The sequence below is a fragment of the Hevea brasiliensis genome, chromosome 3, assembly GCF_030052815.1.
Source record: "Hevea brasiliensis isolate MT/VB/25A 57/8 chromosome 3, ASM3005281v1, whole genome shotgun sequence".
Lineage (NCBI taxonomy): Eukaryota > Viridiplantae > Streptophyta > Magnoliopsida > Malpighiales > Euphorbiaceae > Hevea > Hevea brasiliensis.
In genome coordinates, this window is record NC_079495.1 from 103,615,015 (window position 1) to 103,640,796 (window position 25,782).

Here is a 25,782-nt window from a genome sequence, read left to right on the forward strand (position 1 = left end):
TAACTTTCAAAATGCCTTTGTTTAGTCACAATCGGCAATCACTAAAAGAAAATTAGAAAGAGAGAAAACAGCCGTTGGAAGCTACTATTTCCACTACAAACCCCCAAATTCTCGAGTCTACATGAAAAAGGCCAGCGTTGTATGCTGCAATAATGTTAACCATAACACTTGTATTCTGATTTAAACATTAAAAAGCTAAACCTGCCATAAGCACAGTGGTGACACAGTTGCATATCTGTTTTTCAAACGGTATGAAGTCTCAGACTACAATGAAGAAACATAAACTAATCTCACATGGTAGCTTCTACCTCGGGATCAGTTTCAACAGGCACCGTAGGTGAATTATTGCCACCTCTCAAGCGTGAAGATACATTGTCAATAGCAGAATTCAGTTGGCTTATTTTTGCATTCAAGGTCTGCCTAGTCTTCTGCTTTTCGGGAAAGTGAAGAATGTCAAATATTAAATCAATGTCATATTGCAAATTCCTACTTCAAGCAAAGATGATGATATTATTATTACCTCTAAACCTTCATCATAGTATATTGGTCGCTTGGCCCTCCGAAACCCATATTCATCTTCATTTAGCAGGGATCTTCTAATCTGAAGCAATAGCAAACAAACAAAAATAAAACCAGCACTTGCAACATAATATCAGAGCTGAAGCTTCAGCTCAACATAAGGGACTATATAAGACAGCCAAACATTCCATGACTAGGGAGCAACAAAAAACAGCATCTCCATTGACATCATCCAACAATAATATAATGGATTATGAACAGGCGATTGGCTTTTATTTATGCACAGGAGTTTCAGCAGTGATAAGTCATTAAGACAGACTTGTAGACGCCAGGCAATCGAGTGAAGATACAGTTATAAATGAAGAAATATATAGAAGGCAAAAAAATATTAGTATAACAATAGTACTTTCAATTAACTGTTGAATCGTGTTACAGTATCACCGTCATTTCATTGGCTAACACAAAGGCAAGGATGAGCACCCATATCAATGGACAACAGATTAAGCAACAAAATGGTATCAAGCAGCATTTCAACATCAATAGTTTTCAATGTTGTAAGCATAGCATATAGATGGAATAGCACGGATGTCAGGCTATTAAACATTGTAATAACCTTCATAGGCTACACATTTCCTGTTGCAAAAGGAGAAAGTTCAGCAATTCATCCAATTCATAAACCACTATTTGTTGTAGATGCACAATACAATTTTTGAGAAGCATCAATTATAATTCATCTTCATGCTTCAGACATGCAAGACTCAACAAGATGTCATGAGCTGGAGACAGTTCTGCAATTGTGCAGCAATTAGTATTTTGTGTTTCCCCTCTACATAATGCATTTAAAAGAAGGAAATGTTTCCCTTTGCTGTTACATCTTTTCAAAACCTTTGAAGGAAAATTTTAATGCCAAAAACTAAAAAGGGCTAAAGAAAGACATATAATCACCTGAGGAGCAAAAATATAAGCTAAAGTTCCAAATATGGCGCCTCCTAAAAGAAAACCAGCAACAAAATCACTGCCACCACCCCTACTACCATCACTGCAAATAACAGAGGAAATGATAAGACAAATCTCAAAAAATAGCATAAGCAAGGTACACTCAGAGAGTGAAAAATTAGCCTGATATAAAAATCCAGATAATATGGTTCAGGTAAACAATACAAAAACAAAGCTAGATTAACAATATGAAAATCATAAGAAACAGTCATTTAAAAAGAAAAAGGGGTTCATTCCACACCCATAACACCATTCACTTAGGCTACAGGTGATTTAAAAAAAAAAGTCCTTATGGCTGATAGAATAGCAGACCTGTGTTAAAACAACATTTTTGTCCACATAAATGATGATACATTAAATCATAGAAGGAAAAAAAATAGAAATAGCAGATATAAACACGGCACCCACAAAAAAAGAAACATCTCACATCCTGATCAGCAACTGGCAACACAACCTTCCATCGTAAATCATAATTTACCAATGATGATGGCTTCAGAGAGATATTTGAAATTTAACTTAAGAAGATGAACTATCTAATTTCGATTCTTAATTGCTCCCTACTGCAAGATGTCAATGCAGCGACCTTCCTAAAGTGGATGTGTTGAACCTTAGGGCTCATATATCCTCATCCAATGCTACCAAACTGCCTACTAAAATTATTCTCTTCATACCCAAATCTGCTTGCTTGCCAAGTCTCACAAACTTATGCCCTTTTTCCATCCAAGTATCATGCAATAAAATCAGAGAATAATAGATCAAAGGGGGAGAAGGGAGGAGGGAGATGGGGTGAGGGGGGGAGGGGAGGCGAATATGGACTCTCAGCTGCTTTTTTTTTACCCTCAGTTGTATGTATTAATTTGAATAAAAAAGGAAAACACAATAAAAGGATCAAATGACAATAAATACTATAAATTCCGGCAAACGATGACATGCCTTGTATCTAAGTTTCCATGGTTTTCAATGCTTTTCTCATATAATTTATTCGGATGTCCATTATAGAGAAAAGAGACCAGAACAACATACTTGTATTCTGCACGAACAGACAACTTGCGATTTCCCACCTGGTTTGACTTCCTTTGAACTGCCAGTTTTGATTTTTTTGCAAATGAGTTGGACTTTGAGGACCAAAGTTCATCCGCCTTCAATTGAGAACCACCTAGAAACAAATAAAAGCATTCTCATAATGTACGAACTCTCAAAAGATCAGAGTCCATGGATTTTAAATATATATATATATATATATATATATATATATATATATATATATATATAGAACCACCTAGAAACAAATAAAAGCATTCTCATAATGTACGAACTCTCAAAAGATCAGTCCATGGATTTTAAATATATATATATATATTATGAAGTTATTTGTTTCTAGTTCAACCAAACACTAACCTATTTGTGGTTAAAACAAACTTAATCAAGAAATAATCTTGATATAACAATATGCCATCTGATATATTAATCATCATTTAAAACCTACACAATTTCCTAGTTACAAAATCTTCAGTAATTTTGCTTTAAAAAAAAATTGAAAATATTATGTTACACCAAAAAAATTTTGCAATACAAGCAATAGGCTTTAATAAAATTATGGCCCTTTTACCAAAGTAGCCAGTAGCATCCTCCATTCGAAACCAATAAAATAAAAAAAAATAAGTCCACCACTAATTCATTTTGAATCATAAGACTCATTCTATTTCTGGAAATCATACAAAATGGCTTACTTAGATCTACATGAAGCATTGTTGTCAGAAATTAGCACCATAATAAGGTATGGCAAAAATCGTATATGAATCAAGCTACGCAAAAAAAAAGAGGATCGTCTATAAATCAAAAGAACAGGACGAATATATATTGTTCTTGATCTACTGCTAATAAATTTAATCACTAGCTGAAATACCAAAGAAACTATATTCAACTATGATCACTTGTAATTTTAAGAAATACGAATCCCCAAAACCGCCACAATAAAAAAAAAAATCATAAATCTAAACAAATTAAATAATCTCAACAATAGCAGCACAAATCCAAAGGAAAATCCTATAAAATAATGAAATATATATAAAAAAAAAAATTAACCAAATAATTTCTATCATGAAATTTAAAAAAAAAAATTTCAAAAAAGACACTACCAATCAATGACATGGTAGCAATCAGTAGTATTGTAACTTATAGAATTAGCGAGTTTCGTTTTTCATTTCATTTTCTTAGCAAATTCCGAGTATTCTCAGCAACCAAACAGAGTATAAAGAAAAGGATGATGTTTGGAGGTGCGTATTTTTGTACCTGAGATTGACACAGGAGCAAAACTAGTCGCCATGATAGAACAGGAGAAAAGATCTAGACAGAGAAAGTGAAAAGAGATATAGAGAGAGTGGATGGGCACCGAATAGAGAACAGAGTGTATTTATTGTATTAAGTGAGGAAGGATCGATTATTTAATTTCCAAATATACCCTCTTGTTCTAAGGCCGGGGCGAGAGAGATTTTTTTTTCTTTCTAATTTAATTTTAATATTTTTTAAAATTATTTATAGGAAATTGAGTATAGGAAAACCAGACGCACAACGACGGCCCTGCCGTGGAGCCCAAGATGGTTGTTGGCTTGCGTTGGATGATCCGCCTTCGACCAACCTCCTCCAAGAGTGACTTATTCAATTAATGCCGTTGAGATAAACATATGCTAATGTCTTTTTTTCCCCATCCAAGAATGTTATTTCACTATATTCTCTTCTAATTCGAGAAATGGCAAATTTTTATCATCGATTCAATAACTAATTTAAATCAATATTCGATATAAATTCTTTCAAAAAAAAAATACAAAATTTAAAATATTCAAAAATTGAATTAATTCTTTTTTCACTTTAATCTAATTCTTATGCCCATTGTATGAAGTATAATAATATAGTACATTATTATTATAAACGCAATTATATAATAGAAAAAATCCCAAATTTTTAATTATCATTTTGGGGGGAAAATTTATATTAAATGTAGATTAGAAAATAGCTAACACCCTCTTCACACCCATTTCAAAATCTAAACACATATAAACGATGAAAGATCTTAGGTCAATTGGGCTATACAATGTCATATATACAAGACCATTTCAAAGATCCTCACACGACACTTGCAGCATTTTATGGATTCTTTGATTGGGATGGAGCAAAGCGCTTTCATAAAAGGAAGGTTAATTTCAAATAACATCCTTGTATGCCATGAAATCATGCACCACCTTAACCATCACAGATCAAGAAGGAATTATGGCATGGCTTTGAAGTTTGATATAAATAAAGCTTATGACTGTGTGGAGTGGAATTATGTCAATCATATGCTCACATGCTTTGGTTTTCATAGCAAATGGATTGATTAGATCATGGAATGTGTCAGCAGTTTCATATTCATTGCAAATCAATGGATAGAAGGTAGGCCACATTACTCCAACCAGAGATTTGCATCTTTCTCCATGCCTCTTTCTCTTTTGCATGGAAGGACTTTCCCATAGAATTAAAACTTCCTCTCTTCCAAGGATTTCAATCTCAAGAAAGGGACCTACTGTCACACATTTATTTTTTGCAGATGATTTTATTATTTTCACTAAGGGATCAACTTAAGAAGCAGAGATGGTCAAGCAAATTATCCATGATTACTCTTATGCAAGTGGGTAAACAATCAATTTGAGCAAATCATTTATTTCCTTCGGCCGAAATACTCTAAGGACTATTTGCTCAGCCATCTTCACCGTCCTTCAAATTAGTATAATGGAAAGCCATGACAAATATTTGGGGCTACCAACCAACATCCTGCAGTCCAAGAAACAAATGTTCAACCATATCAAAGATCAAATTCATCACAAAGTAGTAGGATGGAAAGAACATTTGCTTTCGACAGGTGGTAAGGAAGTTCTATAGAAGGCAGTGGCTATAGCAATCTCGGTCTATACAATGACTTGCTTCAGAATCCCAAGGATAGTTAGCCAAAGTATTAATAGTCTCATGGCCAATTTTTGATGGGGGCAAAAGCAAGATGAATGAAATAACCATTGCTTTTCTTGGAAGCTTTTATGTGAGCCAAAATTGAATGGAGGCCTTAGATTCAAGGACATTGAAGCTTTCAATATGGCGCTTCTAGCTAAGTAAGGGTGGAGACTCCTGAATAATCGTCACTCCTTAGCAAGCCGAGTGCTTAAAAAGAAATATTTTCCCTATAATTCTTTTATTGAGGAGCCAATAAGTAGCAATCCGTCATGGGGTGGCGGAGCATCCTTTGGTTCGTCAAAAATGGGTTCGGTGACAAGATAAGGACAGTCACTCCATTCTGTGCAAGTTGGATTTATGAATTCCAGGGTCCTATCCTAATCCTCCAAGAATTAAAGAAAACCATGATAAAAAAGTTGCTTAGGTGTCATAGTTCATGCATGAGAACCAACTTTGTTGGGATATAGACCAATTGCGAGCAAATTTCCACAAAGAAGAATTTAGGAACATTATGTCAATTCTGGTGCCAATCATCAAGCATACAAACTCTTTTATCTGGCATCATACATGGCATGGGGCTTGTGCAGTAAATTCTGGTTACTATATCGCAAAGGAAATTATCAGACAAAGTCAACTTAGAGGCCAAGCGGGACCAGGACCTTCATTAAATGCCAATAATTGCAAATTTTGGAAAGGGATCTAGAATTTACATCTTCCAAAGAAGATGTCCATCTTTCTATGAAAAGTACTCAAGGAGCATCTTCCCAACAAAGAATTGCTCAATAGGAGAATGTCTCATATCCCCAAGGAGTGCAGTGCCTGCGGAGAAGGGGAATCCATTAGGCATATCTTTTTTATTTTCCCCAAAGCTTTGGAAATTTTGTTACATTCCCCTCTATGTCTACATTCTACCTTGCTTCAAAGTCAAAACATGAAAGACATCTGGATTGAAATTACATCAAAGTTGATGAGCAGTGATAATGGGTAAGACATGACAAACTTGGTTGTTTTTTTCTTATGACGCATTTGGAAACGAAGAAATAAGCTAGCCTTTGACAACTAGTCAGTCAATTTCCAGGAAACCATAGCTTTGGCAATTAAGCATTATCATGATTTTACTTAGTCCAAGGCCAAGGTTCAGTGATTCAGTGAGATGCTCCAAATGAAAGGATTCAATTCTCTATGCCACCCCTCAAACACCACCCACCATGCCCCCCCACCACACACCAAAACCCCACACACCAAACCACCCACAAAATCAAGCTTAGCTTTAATGCAACAGTGGACGGTAGAAGGAATAAGGGTGCTATAGCAGTCATAGCAAGAGACCACTTGGGTACGCCCTGTGGTTGGGTATGTAAAGTTCTTCTAGCAATGTCGGATGCCTTGACCCTCAAAAATTTGGCATGTAGGGAGGCCATCATATTATAATAGAAGGAGACTGTCAAGTGGTTATCAAGGCCCTTCAAGGAGAGAATGCACCCATGGACATTTAGAATATCATTCACGATATTTCAACTCTTTCTGCCCCCCTTTCGGATGTATCTTTCTCATTCGTTCACAGATAGGGTAATCAAGCAGTGCATAGTTCAGCTTCTAAAGCTCTTTGGGATGTATCTTTTACTTGTAATCTCTCTTATCAAATCCTGTTTGTATCCTCCTTTATATCCAGTTAGTGCTTTCATGAAAGTGATCTTCGGCAAAAAAAAAAAAAAAACAGCCTTTTTGGCTGATCCTAACTTTGTACTCTTAAGGGACATTAGAGTTTTTGTAGTTTTTATTTATTTTGTTGCTCATAGGTTGGGGAACGGCCCAAAATACAAAGAAGTAGAATTTGACCAAGTGTTGAAATTTGCATTATCTGTTCGAGGATAATGGCAATGCAAGATGGCGCCGGCAGTTGTTCTCCTTCTCTACGTTCTCGCAGAGACCATAAACCCACCCTCAACTATTCTCGAGATATAGAAATACTTCCTTTGCTATAATAGAATGGATTACTTCCAGTTGATTTTATTTTATTTTTTAATGTTTACAAAGAAGGGAAAAAAAAAATGGTTATCTACGTTGAGAGTAATGGCTGGTTGCTATCACTATTAGGACAAGTACCCAATTCATCTTCCCCGAAAGAGGTAAATAACACACCATGAAGATAAAAATGAATTAACAACATTCCCCGTTATAACTTGTGTGACAACCTAGAATAAACTTCTAGGCAGAGCCCAACAGAAGCATACGGACGCTACCCGCAAGACTTGTAAGGGGGATATTCAATAAGATACAGCCACGTCGAAAACTGCTGCATTAGGCAGTGTGATGAACCAATCAAGTTTCGGTATCTCCCCGCCACCTAGACAGCAGAAAACCTCTCAGAGAATAAAGCCTGACCAAAACCCGACCTTAGCTGCCATGTTGTCACCAATAGAAGCACCTCGAATTTCGCTTTCAATAGGATAAAAATTCAGGAGCAAATCCCAGCAACAAGAACAGCAACATGCATGAAGAAGCAAAACATTTGCCGGGCAAGCTTCCCAATACAGGCACAAGCAGGATTTATGCTCTGAAATGGCACGACATGCATAACATCGTCTACCAGGTAATTATACAAACATATCAGATAAAAATATATCTCCGGACAATGCCCCTAAACTGGCTAACCAAGTCTGATTCCAGCACTATACAGACGAGAAATAATTGTTTGATGTTCCAGTCAATGACGCAGCAAGACAATTAGAATTCCAGCTCCTTGCTAGACCACCAGCTAAAATCCCATTCTTTTTAATAATGATCATGTTCGTTCGATCATAACATCAGCCTTCTCAAGGGAGAATAAGATGGGAAGGGTAAAGCAGAATTTTCAACCCCCTCACAAAATCACAAGCATCATTTGTTAATACCATTCCTTGGCAATGAACAGTTACAAACAAGATGATTGTACCAATAGCAGTAAGAAAATCAGATAGCACATATAATTTGGAAAGACAAAAAAAGAATAAGAATACTCAACATCAAGATATTGGTCTGCAAATATCTCATGGCATTTTAGGCGGCTTAAATTCTCTTTATATACAAACAGCCGTGACTATGCACTCCAAAAACAGAAAAGCTAATAAGTAAAAAAGAAAAATTATTAGTAAATCCTGTGTGGGTTATGAACAGATGGAAATTGAGTTCCCCTATAAAGCCCATGGAAGATCATCATACATGATCAGGTACATTTACCACATCCATGCGGTGCACAACAATATACAATGAATCACCATGGGCCTACTTATCTGAGAAGCCCCCAAAAAGGAGCAGTGAAGTATTCACATGGCGCCTTTCATGCAGGAGCTGCTCTGTTTTTGAAACAGGTTTGACAGTTTGTTCCTTCTCTGGAAATGGGAATGAAAGAGAAAGGGAAAGGGAAGCGGATATACCATCCTCCTCTTCCTTCACATTATCTGGAGTCTTGTTCTGGGTATTATTTTTCCCTACCATTCCAACAAAGAAAGGAAGGATCCCTTTATTTTGGGGTTTTGTCTCAGCCCCTAAAGCTAGCTCAAGATTTGGAACCCCATCACGGAATTGGTCCTCATCATTTGATGAGTATTCTTTCCAGGGCATGGAGTTGCCCCCCAATCGAAAATCTTTTACGCGATGTGAATCCACAGGAAAGAAGTACCTTTCAGTAGTTCCCATATCTTCCAGGATAACTTTTTCATCAACAGCTTTCTCACAGCTTTTCTCCTCAATTGAGGAACTGGAACCCAAATCACATATCTGTGAAGCAAAACCTTCACTCAATGAATTTCCCTCTCTCGAACTGGTACACCCATATTGTTCACAGAAACCAGTTTTCAGCTTCTTGCTAATAATCTCTCCGTCTACAGTATCCAATAGCATTTTTTGACCTGTGCTACTAGAAGTCTGAGGGGCTATCTCACAAAGATCTAAGTAAGACCGTTTTCTGCTATTTGACTGCCAGCAGTCAAGGCCTTTGACATTTAAGTCTCTAACTGTGGAAGCTTCTGCATCCATCCTCAGGGAATCTTCATTGAGGTTCCTCTCAACTTTAGCTTCATCTCTATCAGTGTCCATTATATCCACCATTTTCTCCTCAACACCACTCCCCCTGACATCCTCACCTTGATCACCAACCTGGAAAACCTTGAAGGATGATGAGTCTTCTCTGACACATGAAGCATCTACATGTGATTTTGTCTCCTCTCTGCTATTACAACCATTATTGGTTCCAGTTGCCTGAGCAGACGGCTTCCGTTCTGTATCTAATCTACTCTCTGGAGGAGCTGCGACTTCCTGGTAAAAGAACAGCAAACACCGTAAAGGAAGGTGACATGAAGCTTCGAATAACAAGGTCTATGGGTGCAATATCAACCTATAAATGTATTCTAGGTTGTCACACAGGATTAAAGCAATATCGACATTTCAATCAAACACGTATACAGTAAAGCAGAAAGAAATTCTATGGGTGCAATACCACTGACGACATAGACACGAACATTCCATAAAATCAAAATATATGAAAAAATTATGTAGACATCAGCCACAAGCCCACTTCTCACTAGAAGTCATCCCTACTTTAAAACTGTAATACTAATATCAAGACTAAAAGATATACTCAACAAGCATTCAAGTTAGTAATGCCATAAAATGATGATGATACAAAGAGTACCTAAAAACCAAATATTTTATGGCATTACCATAAATAATAGCAATGATCCTTCAATTAATAGAGGAAAAAAAAATAAAAAAAGAAGAAAGAAGAACTATGTGAAGAACAACATCACAAAACCAAGAATGTGAAAACCGCAATCCAGTTCAATCTAGCATAAAACTTCCCAAATTAACATTCATTGAATGATACATTCACAATAAAAATACAAAGGCAAATCATAAAGCCACTAAATCTAGTAATTATTTAACCAAAATATGAAACAAAAGTTTAGTCATTGCAAGTTTAGTCAAATTTCTGTGTAAAGCACAGGCATGCATTCAACGCCAGTCTACCACATAGGCACATGAATAGAGCATCAAGCAGTCAAGTTTGTACTCTATCGGATGAAAAAAATATATACCTTTGAAGGACTGGTGCTTCTAGTTTCTGAGCAGAAAAATGCACTGTTTGCTGCATTCTTTGACAAGGAATTGGAGTCGAGTCTACCATCTTGCTGCTCTGAGTTTGTTTGTAAACTAGATATTTTGTTATCAATATCCCCATTTAATGAAGTATACAGCTTGTCAGGAGAATTCATGTCCCAAGGCACCACATTAGAACTAGGAATAGCTGCCTTATTTAAGGAATCTGAACAATTAGATCTCCTTCCCCTGAACACGCCCCAAAGAAAAAACAATGTGTTCCAACCTGCCATACAGATCACGAAGTTTATAAATTCTTAGTTTCGAGCACAGGTACAGAGATTTTTGGAGTTTCAAGCACATCTTGAGTTGAGGCATGCAACTAAGGATCTTGGCCAAAAAAGACAATCAGGAATAACACTGATCATCATATTCAATTGCAAGACAAAATAAAGAAAAAAATAAGATCAAGGTTAACAGTGAAGACATCATGCTACATTATTCTCAATGTGGCAGATTTTTTTTCTTGCACAGGTCTCATCATCAATCTACAAAAGAGATCAGATTCAGCATTCACCTCATCTAGAATAAGCCTCTATGTGACAAGTATGCAATCCTATCAGTAACCTATGGCTGATAATCATGCCATGCCATTTCAACTTGTGGATACCAGACAGATCCTGCCAAATCAAACACGACATGATTGTGTGTGTGTACATTTATGTATGAAGATCCTTAAAGATTCATAACATTTTTTTTCTTCTTTAGATGATATGAGTAAAATTATAGTTTTTATCCTTTTTATTACTATGCCCATTATATAGCAAAATTTAGCAGCAAAAAAATTTATGCTTCATATGATGTACACTAATGCAAGAAATTCAATTGAATTCCACAATAATTCATGTGTGGAACAAACATAGAATTGCATTCAATATATCCTCATATGATAAGTTCCTTAACATACAAGCAATCCATGTTTCCACACAAGTTGAGGCTCTCTTTTTTGTCAGAGAGTCCATGCATGGAAATATAACCATGTGTTCACATGCAGTATAACTATAACCTCTTTTACTATTTTCACTTCTTAACACATAAGATGATGCTAATGCTTACTCGGATTCAGTTGCTCAAGCTTAGAGGAGGCAAATTTTGACCCAATTCAAACTTGTTTGACCTAAAGCGACCAGTAACCCGTTTTAACATACAGAAAACCTGAATGACCCACAAATTCAAGGGTTCAATTAAAGGCCAACCCAATGGCTCAAACAACCCAACCTGAAACTGACTTGTTAGTGCTGACCCAATTAGCGTGAATTTTGACTCAAAAATTATATTAATAAAAATTAATTTTCTGATAAAAATTAATATTTTGACCAAAAACAACCAGTAACCTGCAAATTGACCCGAAATCCTTTATGTACAGCGACCATAAGGGTAACCTGAAGCATCCTGCAACCCAAAATGACTTGACTCAAACCCCACCCCCACCCCAAAAAGAAAAGAGAGAGAGAGAGAGAGAGAGAGAGAGAGAGAGATGAATGACCCGCAACCCGAGATAAACAGAACCCAAATGATCTGAACCAGCCTGACCCCACCTGTTTGCCACCTCTACTCAAGCTCCATGTTTAAGCAACTACTATGAGGAAAGAATCGAAAGGATCTCAAAATTAGGTCCATGTTTTAATTGTTGCCTTTCAAGGTAGTAACATGAGAGAGAAGGAGAGAGAGGGAAAGCTCAGAGATCCTTTTAGTTGGTGCTTTGCAAGCTAGTAACATGCCACCTATGCATAGTTATTAAAAGGCGTGCCTGAGGCTCAAGGCTTACCAGGCTCGAACCTTAGCGCCTTATGCGCCTAGGTGTGCGCCTTTGTTCCAGGCACAAGGTTGTAGAAAAGCATGCCTTATTTATTTTCATCGTTAGCGAGCACTTTTATTGACAAAAAGGAGTACCATTTAAACTCAAACCAGCAAACCCAATTCAAGATATATGCCAAAGAAAAAAAAGAAAAAGTATCACATTTATTTGATTTTTATAGATTTTTTAAATCTTTTACTTTGCGCCTCACCTCGCTCAGGCGCGCGCCTACACTTTGCGCATTGCGCCTAGGCTCCAGGACTCCTCGGCGCCTTAGTGCGCCTTGAGCCTTTAATAACTATGCACCTATGTTAATATAATTTAGACTAATTTTGGCTAATTATATTGAATTTCTTCGACTGAAATTATGGGACGTCTAACATAACAATAATGGAATGGCAAATGAATTTCACAACATCTAATCAAATCCATTTGTTCCAAACACGAGGAAAATAACAGAAATTACAACTAAATCTTACACTGGGAGTTCTCTGGAAGCTGAGTGGATGGGAATATCAAGAATTCTACACCATCAAAATATCCTTTAAGTGCCAAATCTCTTTTAATCATGTTATCCAACAAATTCTTGTAGCTTTTTTCATAACTGTATCACAAGCAGTACAAAACATTAAATTAAGTACATTGAGAATACAGGACACATACATCAAAAACACCACTTTAGATAAGAAAAAAGCAGAGTGTATGCGTTATTTACCTTTCAAGATCCTTAGCAAAAAAATATAGAGCAATATTATTCTCTTTGGCACCATTGTCATGAAACTGTCTTGGCCATGTGCTCAGGCGAAGCACTTCATCTAGAGCAATTTTCTGGGGAAACTGGTTTACCACTTCAAGAACTTTAGGTGAAGCACAAACTGATAAATGTGCTTGAATTCCACCATATACGTCCAGAATTTTTCCACCCCTGTGCACTTCAAAGGCCCCCCTGCATAAATGCGACAAAATCTCACTTACCTAGAACACATTTTGAGATGTACGGAGATGAAGAATAGAGGAAAAAACAATGTATGGACATATACAAGGAAGAAATATTACTGCCAGATATATTCATGCTCCGGGATGGTTAAAATCTTTGAAAAGAGGGACATTGCTGCCAAAGCACAACTAGGTTTTCCAATTGAAGGGACTGTGGAATCCAAGTCCCTGGCTTTGAAAGGAAAAACAGCATCAGTGGAATGCACATTCAGCTGCTTCTCATTATTAATATTTGTCTGTCTGTAATTCTCCAAGGAAGAAATACCAAGATTTGCTTGTCCTTCATCCGTTCCTTCATCAGAAATCACATTCCTCACCTTATTTGAAACCGAAAACTGATCGTGAGAAGCTATCTCAGAAGTTATATCCACATTTGATGAGGACAACCCATCAGATTGTTCACTTTCTTTTTTCTTTCTGAATATTCCCGGCTTCCTAAGCATGGCAGCCTCAATTGCAACTTTTAACTTACTACCTTGGCTCACGTCCTCCCTAACAGTTCTAGCAGAAGGTGTATCCATACCAGAAGCCCAAGGAGTAACAAATGTGCAAAATTCTGTAGCATGCCCAATTTCCTTGCACTTTTGACAGGTGATATTTTTTTGCCCAGCAGTAATAGCAGGCCTCATGCGAGAAACAGAAATTTCTCTAGATTTCTCACTCTGATTTGATGATTCCCGTGACCGAGATAAACCATCTTGCACATTTTCATCTACATTATGATACGGTCGCTCTGCAGTCCAAGAAAAACTCGAAGAGGGTTCATCCTTTGGGCTAACTTGGTTTAACTTTTGTTCAACAAAAGCACTGCTCATCCCATTCACGGGTAAAGATCGAACTACATGGGCAAACAAAAAAAAGTGCAATTAATTTTACCCGACCAAAAAAAAAAGAAGAAAATTTGCCGTAAAAATTATTTAAAAAAAAAAAAGAATCCGAGATAACCATCAGATGATATAATGTTCCAGAGAAGGCTTGCCATCAAGAAGGCAAGAACATACCAGAAGTAACTGGAATTTCTGCACCTTTACGAGCTACACTACTGGTTGACCTTGATAAAGTATTCAATTTTCCATCAGATTGTGACGCATTCAACTCTTTGTTGTTGCCTGTGGATGATATCATCACACTATCACCACGAGGTGTGAGCTTTTGACTGATCATAGGCATAGAGACATTAGAACTAGTTGTCACTAAACTACCCATGGGACGATCTAATTTAGATGAACTTTTACTTTCAAATGCATTTCGTTCTTTCACTTGTTTTAATGCTTTTATATCCTGAGCTTGAGAAATTTTTGAAGAAAGCATTTTAACTTTTGACTCCGTAGCATTGGAACGGCCTGAGTTCACTGTTCTAAATGACAAAGATTTGCTTATCATCCTGGCAGTCCCCTCCTTCATATCAAGAGAACGACTTTCTCTACTGCCCTTCTGCTTTTGAGGAACCTCATCAACAAGTTTTATCTTTGGTTTGGAATTTAAAGTATTGAATGAATTGGACTTCAATAAAGTACCTGTACAAAGAAAAGCAATGAATTGGTGCTTGCAATAATAAGCCAATTTCATAATGAACATCAGAATGAGAAAACCATGACCTCCATTCTACCAATTTACATAATGCTTAAATTGCACTAGCCAGCAGGTGGATATAATTCACAGCAAACCAACTCAAAGATACCCATATAGAAAAGGTATTAGATGCAATAATCAGTTTTGGATGAGTTGAAGCAGATAGAAGTTTTAACTGGCAGAAAACCCAAACTGACTTTCTACATTCCACATCCATAAAGCTATTTGCCATACCCTTGGGTGTCTGAATTCGTGGACCAATAGAAGAACGTGTAGTTTCTGGACTATCAATACTGGAGTGATTGACAACAGATATTGGATGATCTAGCTTTACTTTCCCTTTATCTAAGCCCTTGAAAGAACTATCCCGCAACAGTGCAGCTGTTCTGCTGGGGCTGGATGACTTAGGAGATCCAAAACTTGTTTCAACAGCCTGCCTTTTTGAAGTTGAAGCCACCTCCATTGTTTCTACATGTCTCTTGCCAGAGCTTGGTGCGTTTGCTTTGTTTGTTCTTTTACCTTCAACATCTGAACCTTCAAACCAATTTCATGAAGAGTTAAAAGTGCAAATGCTTGTGTCTAGAATGCTGCAATTTTTTTAATATGGCAATTTCAGCTTATATTCTGGCTTTACCTTGCCTCTGGTTTTCTGTTTCCTCAGCTAACTTGCATTCTTCGCACAACCAATCCACTTCAGGAACTTTCTGAAGCATTTCTCGCATGCAATAGCTGATTGATAGCAACAATCATGTTAAACTTGCATTAACTATGGGCATTTGATTTGATAGAACATGATAAACTAACAAATAAAAGTTGACAACAGAAGAAACCATAGATCAAAGGTCATATGTGTTTACGTGTGTTCTGCACCATCAGTGCACTTGCTACATATAGCAAGCAAATCTTCCCGACCAGCATCCCCACAAATATCACATACTTTTACCTGTTTCAAGCGAAAAAATGACTTCAGCAGAGAGGAGAAAATCCTCATGAAAAGAAAACAACCAGAAGAATAAGTGAAAGTCCTCGACACATCCAGAAAAAAACCCTCATTCACAGCTACTGGAACATATTGAAATAATTAAAAGATAACTCTTTTCTTCAACATGTTAATTCCAAGAACTTCCATTTCTATAAAGATATTTGATCCTTTCAAGAATCCTCCTTTTCATTGTAGGTACAATTGATTTCATCAAAATAATTCCATTCCATTAGGAATATATTTTCAACTTTTATTTCCTGAACCAACTTGGAAAACACCAATTTGCATTAACAGCAACCACCATGATGAATTAGATAAGGCCAATTAATATAATTCCCTATGACCTCAACAAAATTCCCCTCTGCTGATTGCCCCAATAAAATGCACTAAAATGGGAGAGTAAAACATCAGTAAAGACAAAAAAAAAAAGGCCTTTATAGAGTATAAACCTTTAGATCCAAAAATCATCAAGTTTTTGAAATCATTGTCCTTTTACCCATTACCATTGCTAAACAAAATATATCATATTGATATATCCAACTTACATATGTGCAAATATACATATTCAATATGGATAAATAGCTTAACCAAACCAGAATGCAATAAACACAATTGAAAAGAAAATACAAATTCCAAAAACAATGGAAAGCACATCGTAAGCTTCTAAAAAGGAAAAGTGCAATTACTCACATCATGTTCCACAATTTCTGACTCATCACTGTCATCCCCAGATACGAATTGCAAAGCAGGCTCCTGAATATCTGGTAATTCAACTGACTCATTTGACTTCTCATCTGGTTCAACTTGGTTGGAACATTTAATAACTTCATCCAATTGATCTCCACTAACTTTTCTGGTCCCTTCTTCTACCTTTGGATGAAGTTTCCTCGAAACATCGAAAGTATCTAACTTTGTATCTTCTTCAAATTGTGTTCCATTTGTGGTGGACAGGCACCTGCTCTGGACCTTTGGTGAGCTACTGCCAGCATACACATCATGTAAAGGTGTCTCTATAAACTCTGACTTGGGCAAAATTAGCGTCTTTCCAGTTCCTTCTGAAATTTGGCTTGAAACCTTAGAAGAATCAAACTTTGTATCTTCTTCCAAATGTATTTCATTTGTGGTGGAGGACAGGCACCTTTTCTGGACCTTCGGTGAACTACAGCCAGCATAAGCATCATTTGAAGGTGTCTCTAACAACTCTGACTCCGGCAAAATTAGTGTTTTCCCAGTTCCTTCAGCAAGTTGACTCGAGACCTTGTTTTTGCCTAACTTGCTATCTTCTTCCAAATGTGTTTCATTTGTAGTGGAGGACAAGCACCTGCTCTGGACCTTCGGAGTGTTACTGCCAGCACATGCATCATCTGAAGGTGCCTCTGACTTGGGCGAAATTGGTGCCTTTCCAGTTCCTTCTGATCCTAAACTACTAACTAAAGCTGAATTACATGATATATTCCTCCTGTCTACATTCTTGTTATGATCACTTACTGCTACACTCACATCATTAGATCTACTAACACATGAAATGTTGTCATCATGCCCTTCTACAACTTTGGGATACTCATTCTTATTTGATGAAGTTATCTGATCCAAAATGCTCAGCGGTTTTGGAAAAAGTTGATCCACTACAAAATTTCCCCCAGAGGACAATTTCGGAAGCATCTCAGACTCAACCGAGGTACCAACTATATCAGAACACCTTATGCTTGCTTTACTTTCCACATTTTCAGACAAGGAATCGTGACTCGAATTGATGCTGAGCAGATTACTTGCTTCACTAGTGGTATGATGTAAGCTGTCATTTGCTCTATTTTTAAAAGGTGAAAGTTCATCCTCGTTAATAGAATTCTGACTTGTTGCAGTTTCACGACAGACTTCATCAGAAAATTCGTTGCCCTTTGATCCCATACAGGCTACCTTGAGATGCATACAAGATGAACAAGGAGCAGAACACACATTACAAGTCCCAGACTCTGCTCTTGTACTTGTACGAACCTTACGTCTCATGGAACGCTTGCCAAATCTTTTCTCAGATTGCGATGGTAACTAGACAAACAAATAAATAAATAACTGAATTCACAACTTCCTGATCCCCAAAGCCAAAAGCTTGCCAATGTAATTTTCAACATATAAAGTATTGCTGATAAAGCAAAAAGGAAGGGGAGCAAAACCAATAGAACCAGATCCTTAAGCAAGAGATAAGAACTGAATTCATGACTTCCTGATCCCCGAAGCCAAAAGCTTGCCTATGTAATTTTCAACATATAAACTATTGCTGATAGAGAAAAAAAGGAGGGGGAGCAAAACCAATAGAATCAGACACTTAAAAAAAGAAAAAGTCCTAGCTAATAACAGTAAACAATGAAATTAACAAGGATTAAATCACCAGGAGATAGTGAGTGTGAGTCATGCAAAATGGTAGTGAATGCGAGTCATGTGGTGTGAGCGGTGATGGCTGTAGCAGTGATAATCACAGCAGCGGTAGGAGCCGTGATTTTGGGTACTTTTCATTAACTTAATAAAATAAGGAGATTTTTTTACCTAACAAATTAAGGTATTTTTTGAGAATAAGCACTTAAAACAAAGAAGTTATCAACTGCTGCTAAAGAATTTTGACTCCAAAAAAAATTCTTGCCAATAAATGCCCACACTAATATGTCTCTCAACTAAATGTTAAATGGAACCCACCATTTACTTGCCAATAAAAAGCTGAAAATTTTCACACTATTTTTGCAGCATTTTCGTAATTAATTTATTAATATCCTTGCAAGTAAAATTAACAGGAGATAATTGTACAAAAAACAAATAATCCAACATTGTGCCTTCCCATTTGGACCCCAAGATCTTCTCAAAACGTGGTTTCACAAGGAGAACAAACAATTTGACTGGGTTCATTGCAAGTTTAACATTGTCTACCAGCAATAAGTTATGGTACTCTTATAAGACTTCATCTAAATAGTGAAGTCCAAGCTATATTTAGGATTTTGCTACAAATTGGCCATGCTCCTTAGAATTTGAGTAGTTTAAGTCCACAGTTAAGATGATATAAGATGAAAAATAGCTCGTTGTGCTCACCTGACAAACCTCTCATTTCACTAAAACTAAAGAGCCAAAAGCTAAATTGTCATCCAAACACCATTTGAGCAACTTCAAATGAGAATCATAAAGTACAAATTCTAAAAACTTCATGGTTCATCTGCATATTCTATGAAATCCACTAAGCAAGGGATTCAAAAAGGATAGCCCCATTGCAATATAAGCAGATTCATGCACTCATATTTGATATGGAACATATAGCTGAGAGAACCCATTCCTAATCTCTAGATTATTTCTATTTGAATTTTTTTAATTTATTGTTTTCGTAGAGGAAGGTAAAGGGAAGCCAACTGAAGAGTGAAAGAGATAGAAAGAAGATATAAGAATAACAGAATGCAAATTACCCTTTTTTCTCACCATATTCTTCTCAATATCTTGTTCAGTTTCCTCTACTGGCCCTTGCATGCGACAACTCCCCCTCAAGACTGATGTGATCTAAAAAGCACATCAAAAGTACATCAATTGCTATTCCATTACTGCTAAAAGTAAATGAATAAATCTCTAGTTAAATCATCAAGTGCTAAAAAGAACAATAAAACAAACGGACCAATTCTGCAATACCTAAATTGCAAAACTGAACTCTCAATAACTCAAATCAATTGAACATGTAATCCAAACAAAAAAATAGAATTTAACAAAAAAAATTAATAAGAAACGAAACCCTAATTACATGCCTTTAGTTCCCCGAATCACCTCCGTCAAGTTGTAAAGTTCCTCCACGCTCCGTTCCCTTTGCCCGGCTGCCATCCCCGCCGCCACCGACACAATCCGCCGCAATACAACCACATCAAATCCAATTCATTTCAATCACCACAAATTGCTCAAAATTTCTCCTTCCGCCTCCCAAATAGATACGCAACTCAATCTCAAATTGAACACTAATTATATCCCTATAATCAACTCACTATCTAGGTTTCCCCTTTTTCTCCTAATCCAAAAAACGAGCAACAATCAGAGACGATATCCCTTTCACTACCTCTAACAAGAGGATCTGATACGCAAATACACACACAAAAATAAAACCCCCATCCACCTATATATACGTATATATAATATATAATATATATGAAATAAAAAAAAATACTTAATGTTATAGTAATTATTAATATTACTATTATTATTTTTATTATTATTATTATTATTTAATCACTCTGGGCACTACCTCGCTCTCTATGATCTGAAGAGAAATCCTAAAATGCTCAGTTTAACAGAACCCTTTACCATAATCATCTTCTTGCTTTCTCTGCTTAAATTGTCTGTCCCTCCTCTGTCTCTATATATATTTTTAGTTATTTTTTATTTTCTCTCTCTCTATATTTTTTTTTAATCACTAAATATAACAAAAATAAGGATAAGTTTTTTTGTTCTTTTCTCTCTCTAGAATTATATTTTTTTTCTTATTTTCTTTTCTCTCTCCACATTATTTTCCTGGAAAATGAGTTAATGGAGTCTTGCCCTTTGGGTCAGCTATTCCAATTTTAGAGGTTCCTTTTTATCTTATGTATTGCTTTTCTTTTGTTTTTTTTTTTTTTCAAATCTATTTCAATTGAATTTCAAAAACTGAGAAGACTCAAGCCAAGTCTCTTCGCACGTGTGCTACAGAAAAACTGTTTATTGGCAAGTGTGGTTCGTGATAGGCTCACGTGCATTGACTCGGCGCGTGTGCGTGGTTTAACCCAAGGTCCAAGCCCATAACACGTTACACATGGTCACTGTAGTTTACTATCTTGCGCCAAAAATCTGTACAGAAGAAAAGCGATTTTTTTTTAACCAATAGAAGAGACAATTTAATTATTTATATAATTTTAAAATTTATATATTAAAAATTTTTAATTCAATATTTACTTAATTAAATTTTTATTATAATATAATTTTAAATAAAATTTTATAAAAATATCTTTATGATTTATATTTTTTATAAAAATAAAATAATATTTTATTTATATAAATCACCTTTAATGAAAATTAATAAATTTTTATCCATATTTTCTAATTATTTATATAAAATTATCTAATAAAATTATTTTTAAATTTACGTAAAAAAAAATAATTTTTATCACTTAAATATATGAATTTTTTTATTAATATTTTTAAAATTTTTTTAATTTAATCTCTTATAAGTTTATTAAAAAATATTTTATATAAAATTTTATATTTTTTTTAATTATAAGCATAGTTTTAAAATTTTTAATTATTATATTAATATATAAATTAATTTTAATTAAAATTAAATCATCCTGGAAGGAAGAGTGGGCAAAACACATGGAGGTTCAAGGCCTTTAAGTCTCTCATAGTCTTGAGCAGGCGAATGGCCTACAAATCGACGGACTCCTCCGTGCGCCATACCCTCCCTCCACATTAGACCACGTCTAGCCCACTAGATCACTCCTTTTTAACACGGGTCCTGATTTGCTCTCACCAGGTGTTACAACCTGCAAAACCATACAGCCCCAAAAATCTTTACACACCCACCATCGCCTAGCTGAGGGAGAGCTGCCTCAAACCAAGCTGGGGAGATCAAGACCAACATCTTCCCTTGCCCTTCTATCCCTAAATGGTAGAGAGAGAAAAGTTACTTGAATAATGTTTACATATTCTTTATATTTTAGTAAAATTAATTATTTAATCTTTTTATTTTTAAAAATATATTAATTATTTTTTTATTTTATTGTATTATTTTTTATCCTCTTTACTTATTTTTAAAAATTAATTTAAATTTATTTAATTTTAATAATTAAAAAACATAACTATATAATTTATCTACTTTTTAAACTTTTAACTATTTAGTTATACTAGTTTAATTAAATATGTATTAAAAATTAGGCAAAATTACCCTTAAAATATGAGTCAATACCGACATAAGTTTTAAAATTTTTAATTCGAATAAATCTTTTAAATTTTTAAAAAAATTAAATAACTCTTTCAAATTTAAAAATAAACTAAATAAGTTCTTAACTAATAAAATAAATTTTTAATTTTTAAAAAATAAATTAAAAAATAAATAAATTATAATTTATTTTTAATATAAATTATGCAAATACGATATGTAACTTTCAGTGAATATCTGTTGATCATGAAATGTATTGATCAATACTTTTTACCAAATGATTCAATAGGTTTATTTATGAGTTTATCACTTTCACCATGTTCATAATTACAAAATTAATTATTTTGTAGGGAATAATATTTTTTATCATTATTGTCATTATCGTTTTTTTTTTTATGTTAGCAACAATATTAAAAGAGTGGTACAAATTATAAAATGTGAGAGCAATTAATCATAATTCAAATATTAGGTTTTGGATTTTGGACAATACTTCTTTGATGTGGAGTTATTTGATATATTTTTAAAAATTAAATAGTTTGTTTATTTATTTTTAAAATTTGAATGGCTTAATTGATATGTAATTATTTGATAAAGGACTTATTTGATATTTTTAAAAACTTAAGGGATTGTTTAAACCTGAAAAATTCAAAATTTTGTTTGACTATTGAAAAATAGGCATTTTGCTTAAAAATTATTAAATACTTTTGATCAATTTGTGGTATATTATTTTTATATGCATTAAATGTGTTATATAATTTTTCAATGCGCATTTCCATGCTCATATTTAAAATTTTATAATTTATTATTTCTATAAAAGTGGCTACAAGTTAACATAAAATAAACTCTCTTTTTTAATAATAAAATAAATCACTTAAATACATTAAAATAAATGTGGTTAGCAATTAAAAAAAAAATTGGCCTGTTTTATATAATTTAATTTTTATGATAAATGTGTTATAGGTGCAATATAATTTTACATAATTTATAATTAATATATAATTTATACACTTATAAATATATTTAATGATATAATATTTATATTACGTATTATTTTATCCTTCAATATAATTTTAGATATTTTTAGATATTTTATAATTATGAAATGATATAAAAGCACTATTTAAATGGATAAGGATTAAAAAATAATTAATTAATTTTTTGTGGAAGTTTTAAAATTTCAGTTATTAATAATGAAGGTCATTGTATTTTTTTTTTCTTTTGCTTTAAGTAAGGAGCTAATGGGCCGAGGTGGGGACCCGAAATCGGAATGGCAAGGCATGAGTACTTGTGAGTATTCAACCCCGTTAAATTCTAGTATGATGTGTGTTTAAGGTATATTTAAATTTGATAAATAATATTCATGATGAATTTAAATTTTATATATTAAATATTAATTATTTAAATATATTTATATAAATAATTAATTATATATAAAATATATATTTTTTATAATAATATTTATAAATTTTTAAATAATTAGAATTTAAATATTTTATATAATTATTAATATATAAAAATATTTTAAATGATTAAAACTTAAATATTTTATATAATTATTAATTTTTTAAAAAATAAATTATTATTAAAAATATGTTTATGTAGATTATTAATTAAAATCTAAAAACTAAACAGGTTCAAATATTTTTTTTATAATAATAATTAGGTTTAAAATGAGTTTAAGAAGTTAAAGATAAATTTTAATTAAATTTGAAATAAATTTAAGCATCAAAAATATTAATTAAGTTTAAATTTAGATAAGATAATTTTCATTACTACCCTATTATAATTTCTAAACTTAGCTAAGAAGCCATTAAGCCACGTTTATATAATAATACTAATGGCTTCTTAACAACTTTTAGAAATTATTCACACGTGAATTACATCAAAACTCTAAAACTTAACAAGTGCAATTTTAATAATTTGTAGTTATATAAATGGTATTTTAAATTTCAAATTTATTTTAATAAAAAATAAAATAACTTAATTTCTATTTATTTTATAGAAAATAATTTATATATAAAAAATATTTTATATAGAAATTATTTTTAATAAAATATTTTTTCATAAAAAATATTTTTTATTATTTGATTGTAATATTAAATTAATGATATATGATTATATTATATATATATATATATATATATAAAAGATTATAAAAATTCAAAAAATAATTTCTTCTTTTAAAAAGATAAAGTTATTTTTCTTAAAAATAATTTAATTTTCCTTGTCAACTGAAAAAATATTTTTCGTTAATATATTTTTTTGAATGAGCTAAATACTAAAAAATATGAAAAATGGTTACATCAAAGAATGCCTTAATCATTTTTTCATCAAGCATATGCTAGGATTTCGCATTGATAGGTCCAAGAGATATATTATAGAGCTGGTGAGGCATTTTCAGGTTTGTTATATTTCAAGAAATTTCTCCTAACTTTACAAGTTTGATGTGACAAATTAATAGTTATGAAGGGGTTTAACTAGTCTAGTTCCACTAGAAAGATTATGTTCTTTACAAACAACATGTTAGAATCCCTTTTTTGCCAATCCAAATACGTTCATTCCTCTATCCCGTTGAGTCCAATTATTAGCTTACTATAAATTGGTTATAATGCTAAGTTTCACAGTTCAAAGTTCAAAATTTTCAAAAATTTTCTGGAATTTTGATACACAAGAATAATATAACTAAATTTAAATAATGTAATGATATGCATGTAATGATATTTGATATGCAAGAAATAAAATGCACTTGTAACCCCCCCCCCCCCCCCAAACTCAAACCGAACATTGTCCTTAATGTTAACATAATATACAAAATTAGAAAAAACGTACACAAATTATAAGAAAACATATTATTTATTAAGTATGGAAAAGTTTGGACATAAAGCAAATAAAAGAGACCTATGATTGCAGTTTAGGACTAAGGTATTCAAGATTTTACAATAAAGAACCTATCCTATAGTCCTAGGTCTAAAAGGTCTCTGATGGTGATGATGGCGATGCTGGCTCCTCTTCATCAAGCCTCTCCATTAGCATGTCCAACTTGTTATGGGCTTCCTGGAGGCTGTCCTTGATTGCTCGCATCCTGTTATTGATTATGGTCTCCATGCGCTGTAGGTATGCGAGTACCGGGTCTATGGGTGGTGGTGTGTATGGAGGCACTCGAGCAAGGGACTCCTGAAACATTAGCTCTTGGGGTTCTACCTGTGGCTGCGAAGTCTCTCTAGGCCCTTATTGTGCTTCGTCTCTTCAAGGGATTGCATTCCCTTCGGCATTAAGGAGGTAACAGGTGTTGCCCTCCTTCTTACATATTCCCATGGATATGCAGATAGTTTGATCTATTCTTGATGTTTCACTGACTGAGCATAGCCTATGATGTCCTGGGATGAATCCAAAATGGAGGGCGATGGTTGTGACGAGATCACCAAGCATGATGTGCCCAGTAAACTGCTGACAGAGGTGGCGGAGGTGGTTGCACAAAAAGAAGCCGATGCTACAGCGCTACCCGATGACCATACACCACAAGAAGAATAGCTTGCTGCCGTTTATCACGCCAAGGCTGTCACCACGGCCCATAATGGTGTGGGCGGCAAATAGGTGCATGTAACGTAGGGCTGAACTTGTAATACCTGTGGATTTGGACTTGTTGGAGTTATACGGCTCCGTGTTCGGGGCAATGGAACTCCATAAGTTGATGTTGTTATAGAGTATGCGATTCCTAGGGATTTTTTGGTGGCCGGCACTATCGAAGCTGAAGATGGCATTGAACTCATCTATATTCATCACCTGTCGACACCAAGGAGGCAAAATTCAATTCTGTCTCTGTCTTCCCTGTCGGTAGGCCATAAGGTGGCCTTGAAACTGCCCAAAAACTCTAAAGTT

The 25,782-nt window shown here is 34.3% G+C and overlaps 2 protein-coding genes across 5 annotated transcripts; both read right to left on the bottom strand.

Annotated features, from left to right (window-relative positions):
* Positions 1–59: 59 nt before the first annotated feature.
* On the bottom strand, positions 60–3,985 carry LOC110640368 (uncharacterized). Of its 2 annotated transcripts, none has more exons than XM_021791658.2 (5): positions 3,808–3,985; positions 2,539–2,671; positions 1,465–1,558; positions 521–601; positions 60–428 (listed from the first exon to the last, which is right to left on the bottom strand). In XM_021791658.2, the coding sequence occupies exons 1-5, from the start codon at positions 3,839–3,841 to the stop codon at positions 291–293; spliced, it is 480 nt and encodes a 159-aa protein (XP_021647350.2). In that variant the 5' UTR covers positions 3,842–3,985; the 3' UTR covers positions 60–290. The 2 variants fall into 2 exon arrangements, with proteins under 2 accessions (XP_021647350.2, XP_021647349.2); XM_021791657.2 differs by having other exon boundaries at positions 2,449–2,671; positions 3,808–3,965.
* A 4,524-nt stretch (positions 3,986–8,509) lies between these two features.
* Positions 8,510–20,603, bottom strand: LOC110640389 (uncharacterized). Of its 3 annotated transcripts, none has more exons than XM_058144339.1 (12): positions 19,751–20,603; positions 19,434–19,501; positions 16,671–18,026; positions 15,856–15,941; positions 15,633–15,727; positions 15,233–15,526; positions 14,428–14,943; positions 13,487–14,264; positions 13,146–13,376; positions 12,910–13,034; positions 10,572–10,858; positions 8,510–9,792 (listed from the first exon to the last, which is right to left on the bottom strand). In XM_058144339.1, exons 1-12 carry the CDS (start codon positions 19,821–19,823, stop codon positions 8,761–8,763), a joined length of 4,941 nt encoding a protein of 1,646 aa, XP_058000322.1. In that variant the 5' UTR covers positions 19,824–20,603; the 3' UTR covers positions 8,510–8,760. The 3 variants fall into 3 exon arrangements, with proteins under 3 accessions (XP_058000322.1, XP_058000321.1, XP_058000323.1); XM_058144338.1 differs by having other exon boundaries at positions 15,233–15,532; XM_058144340.1 differs by having other exon boundaries at positions 15,233–15,532; positions 19,434–19,511.
* Positions 20,604–25,782: the final 5,179 nt, after the last annotated feature.

What these genes read in the sequence shown, in the direction of transcription:
- LOC110640368 (XM_021791657.2), bottom strand. Translation starts at nt 3,841, where the DNA reads ATGGCGACTAGTTTTGCTCCTGTGTCAATCTCAG. An exon ending in CATGGAAACTTAGATACAAG is followed by an intron (nt 1,559 to 2,448) that starts GCATGTCATCGT and finishes TGTTATTTGCAG; the next exon opens with TGATGGTAGTAGGGGTGGTG. An exon ending in CTTATATTTTTGCTCCTCAG is followed by an intron (nt 602 to 1,464) that starts GTGATTATATGT and finishes CTATTGCTTCAG; the next exon opens with ATTAGAAGATCCCTGCTAAA.
- LOC110640389 (XM_058144338.1), bottom strand. Translation starts at nt 19,823, where the DNA reads ATGGCAGCCGGGCAAAGGGAACGGAGCGTGGAGGAACTTTACAACTTG. An exon ending in GGTGATTCGGGGAACTAAAG is followed by an intron (nt 19,502 to 19,750) that starts GCATGTAATTAG and finishes AGATCACATCAG; the next exon opens with TCTTGAGGGGGAGTTGTCGC. An exon ending in GAGCATGAATATATCTGGCA is followed by an intron (nt 13,377 to 13,486) that starts GTAATATTTCTT and finishes GCATTTATGCAG; the next exon opens with GGGGGCCTTTGAAGTGCACA.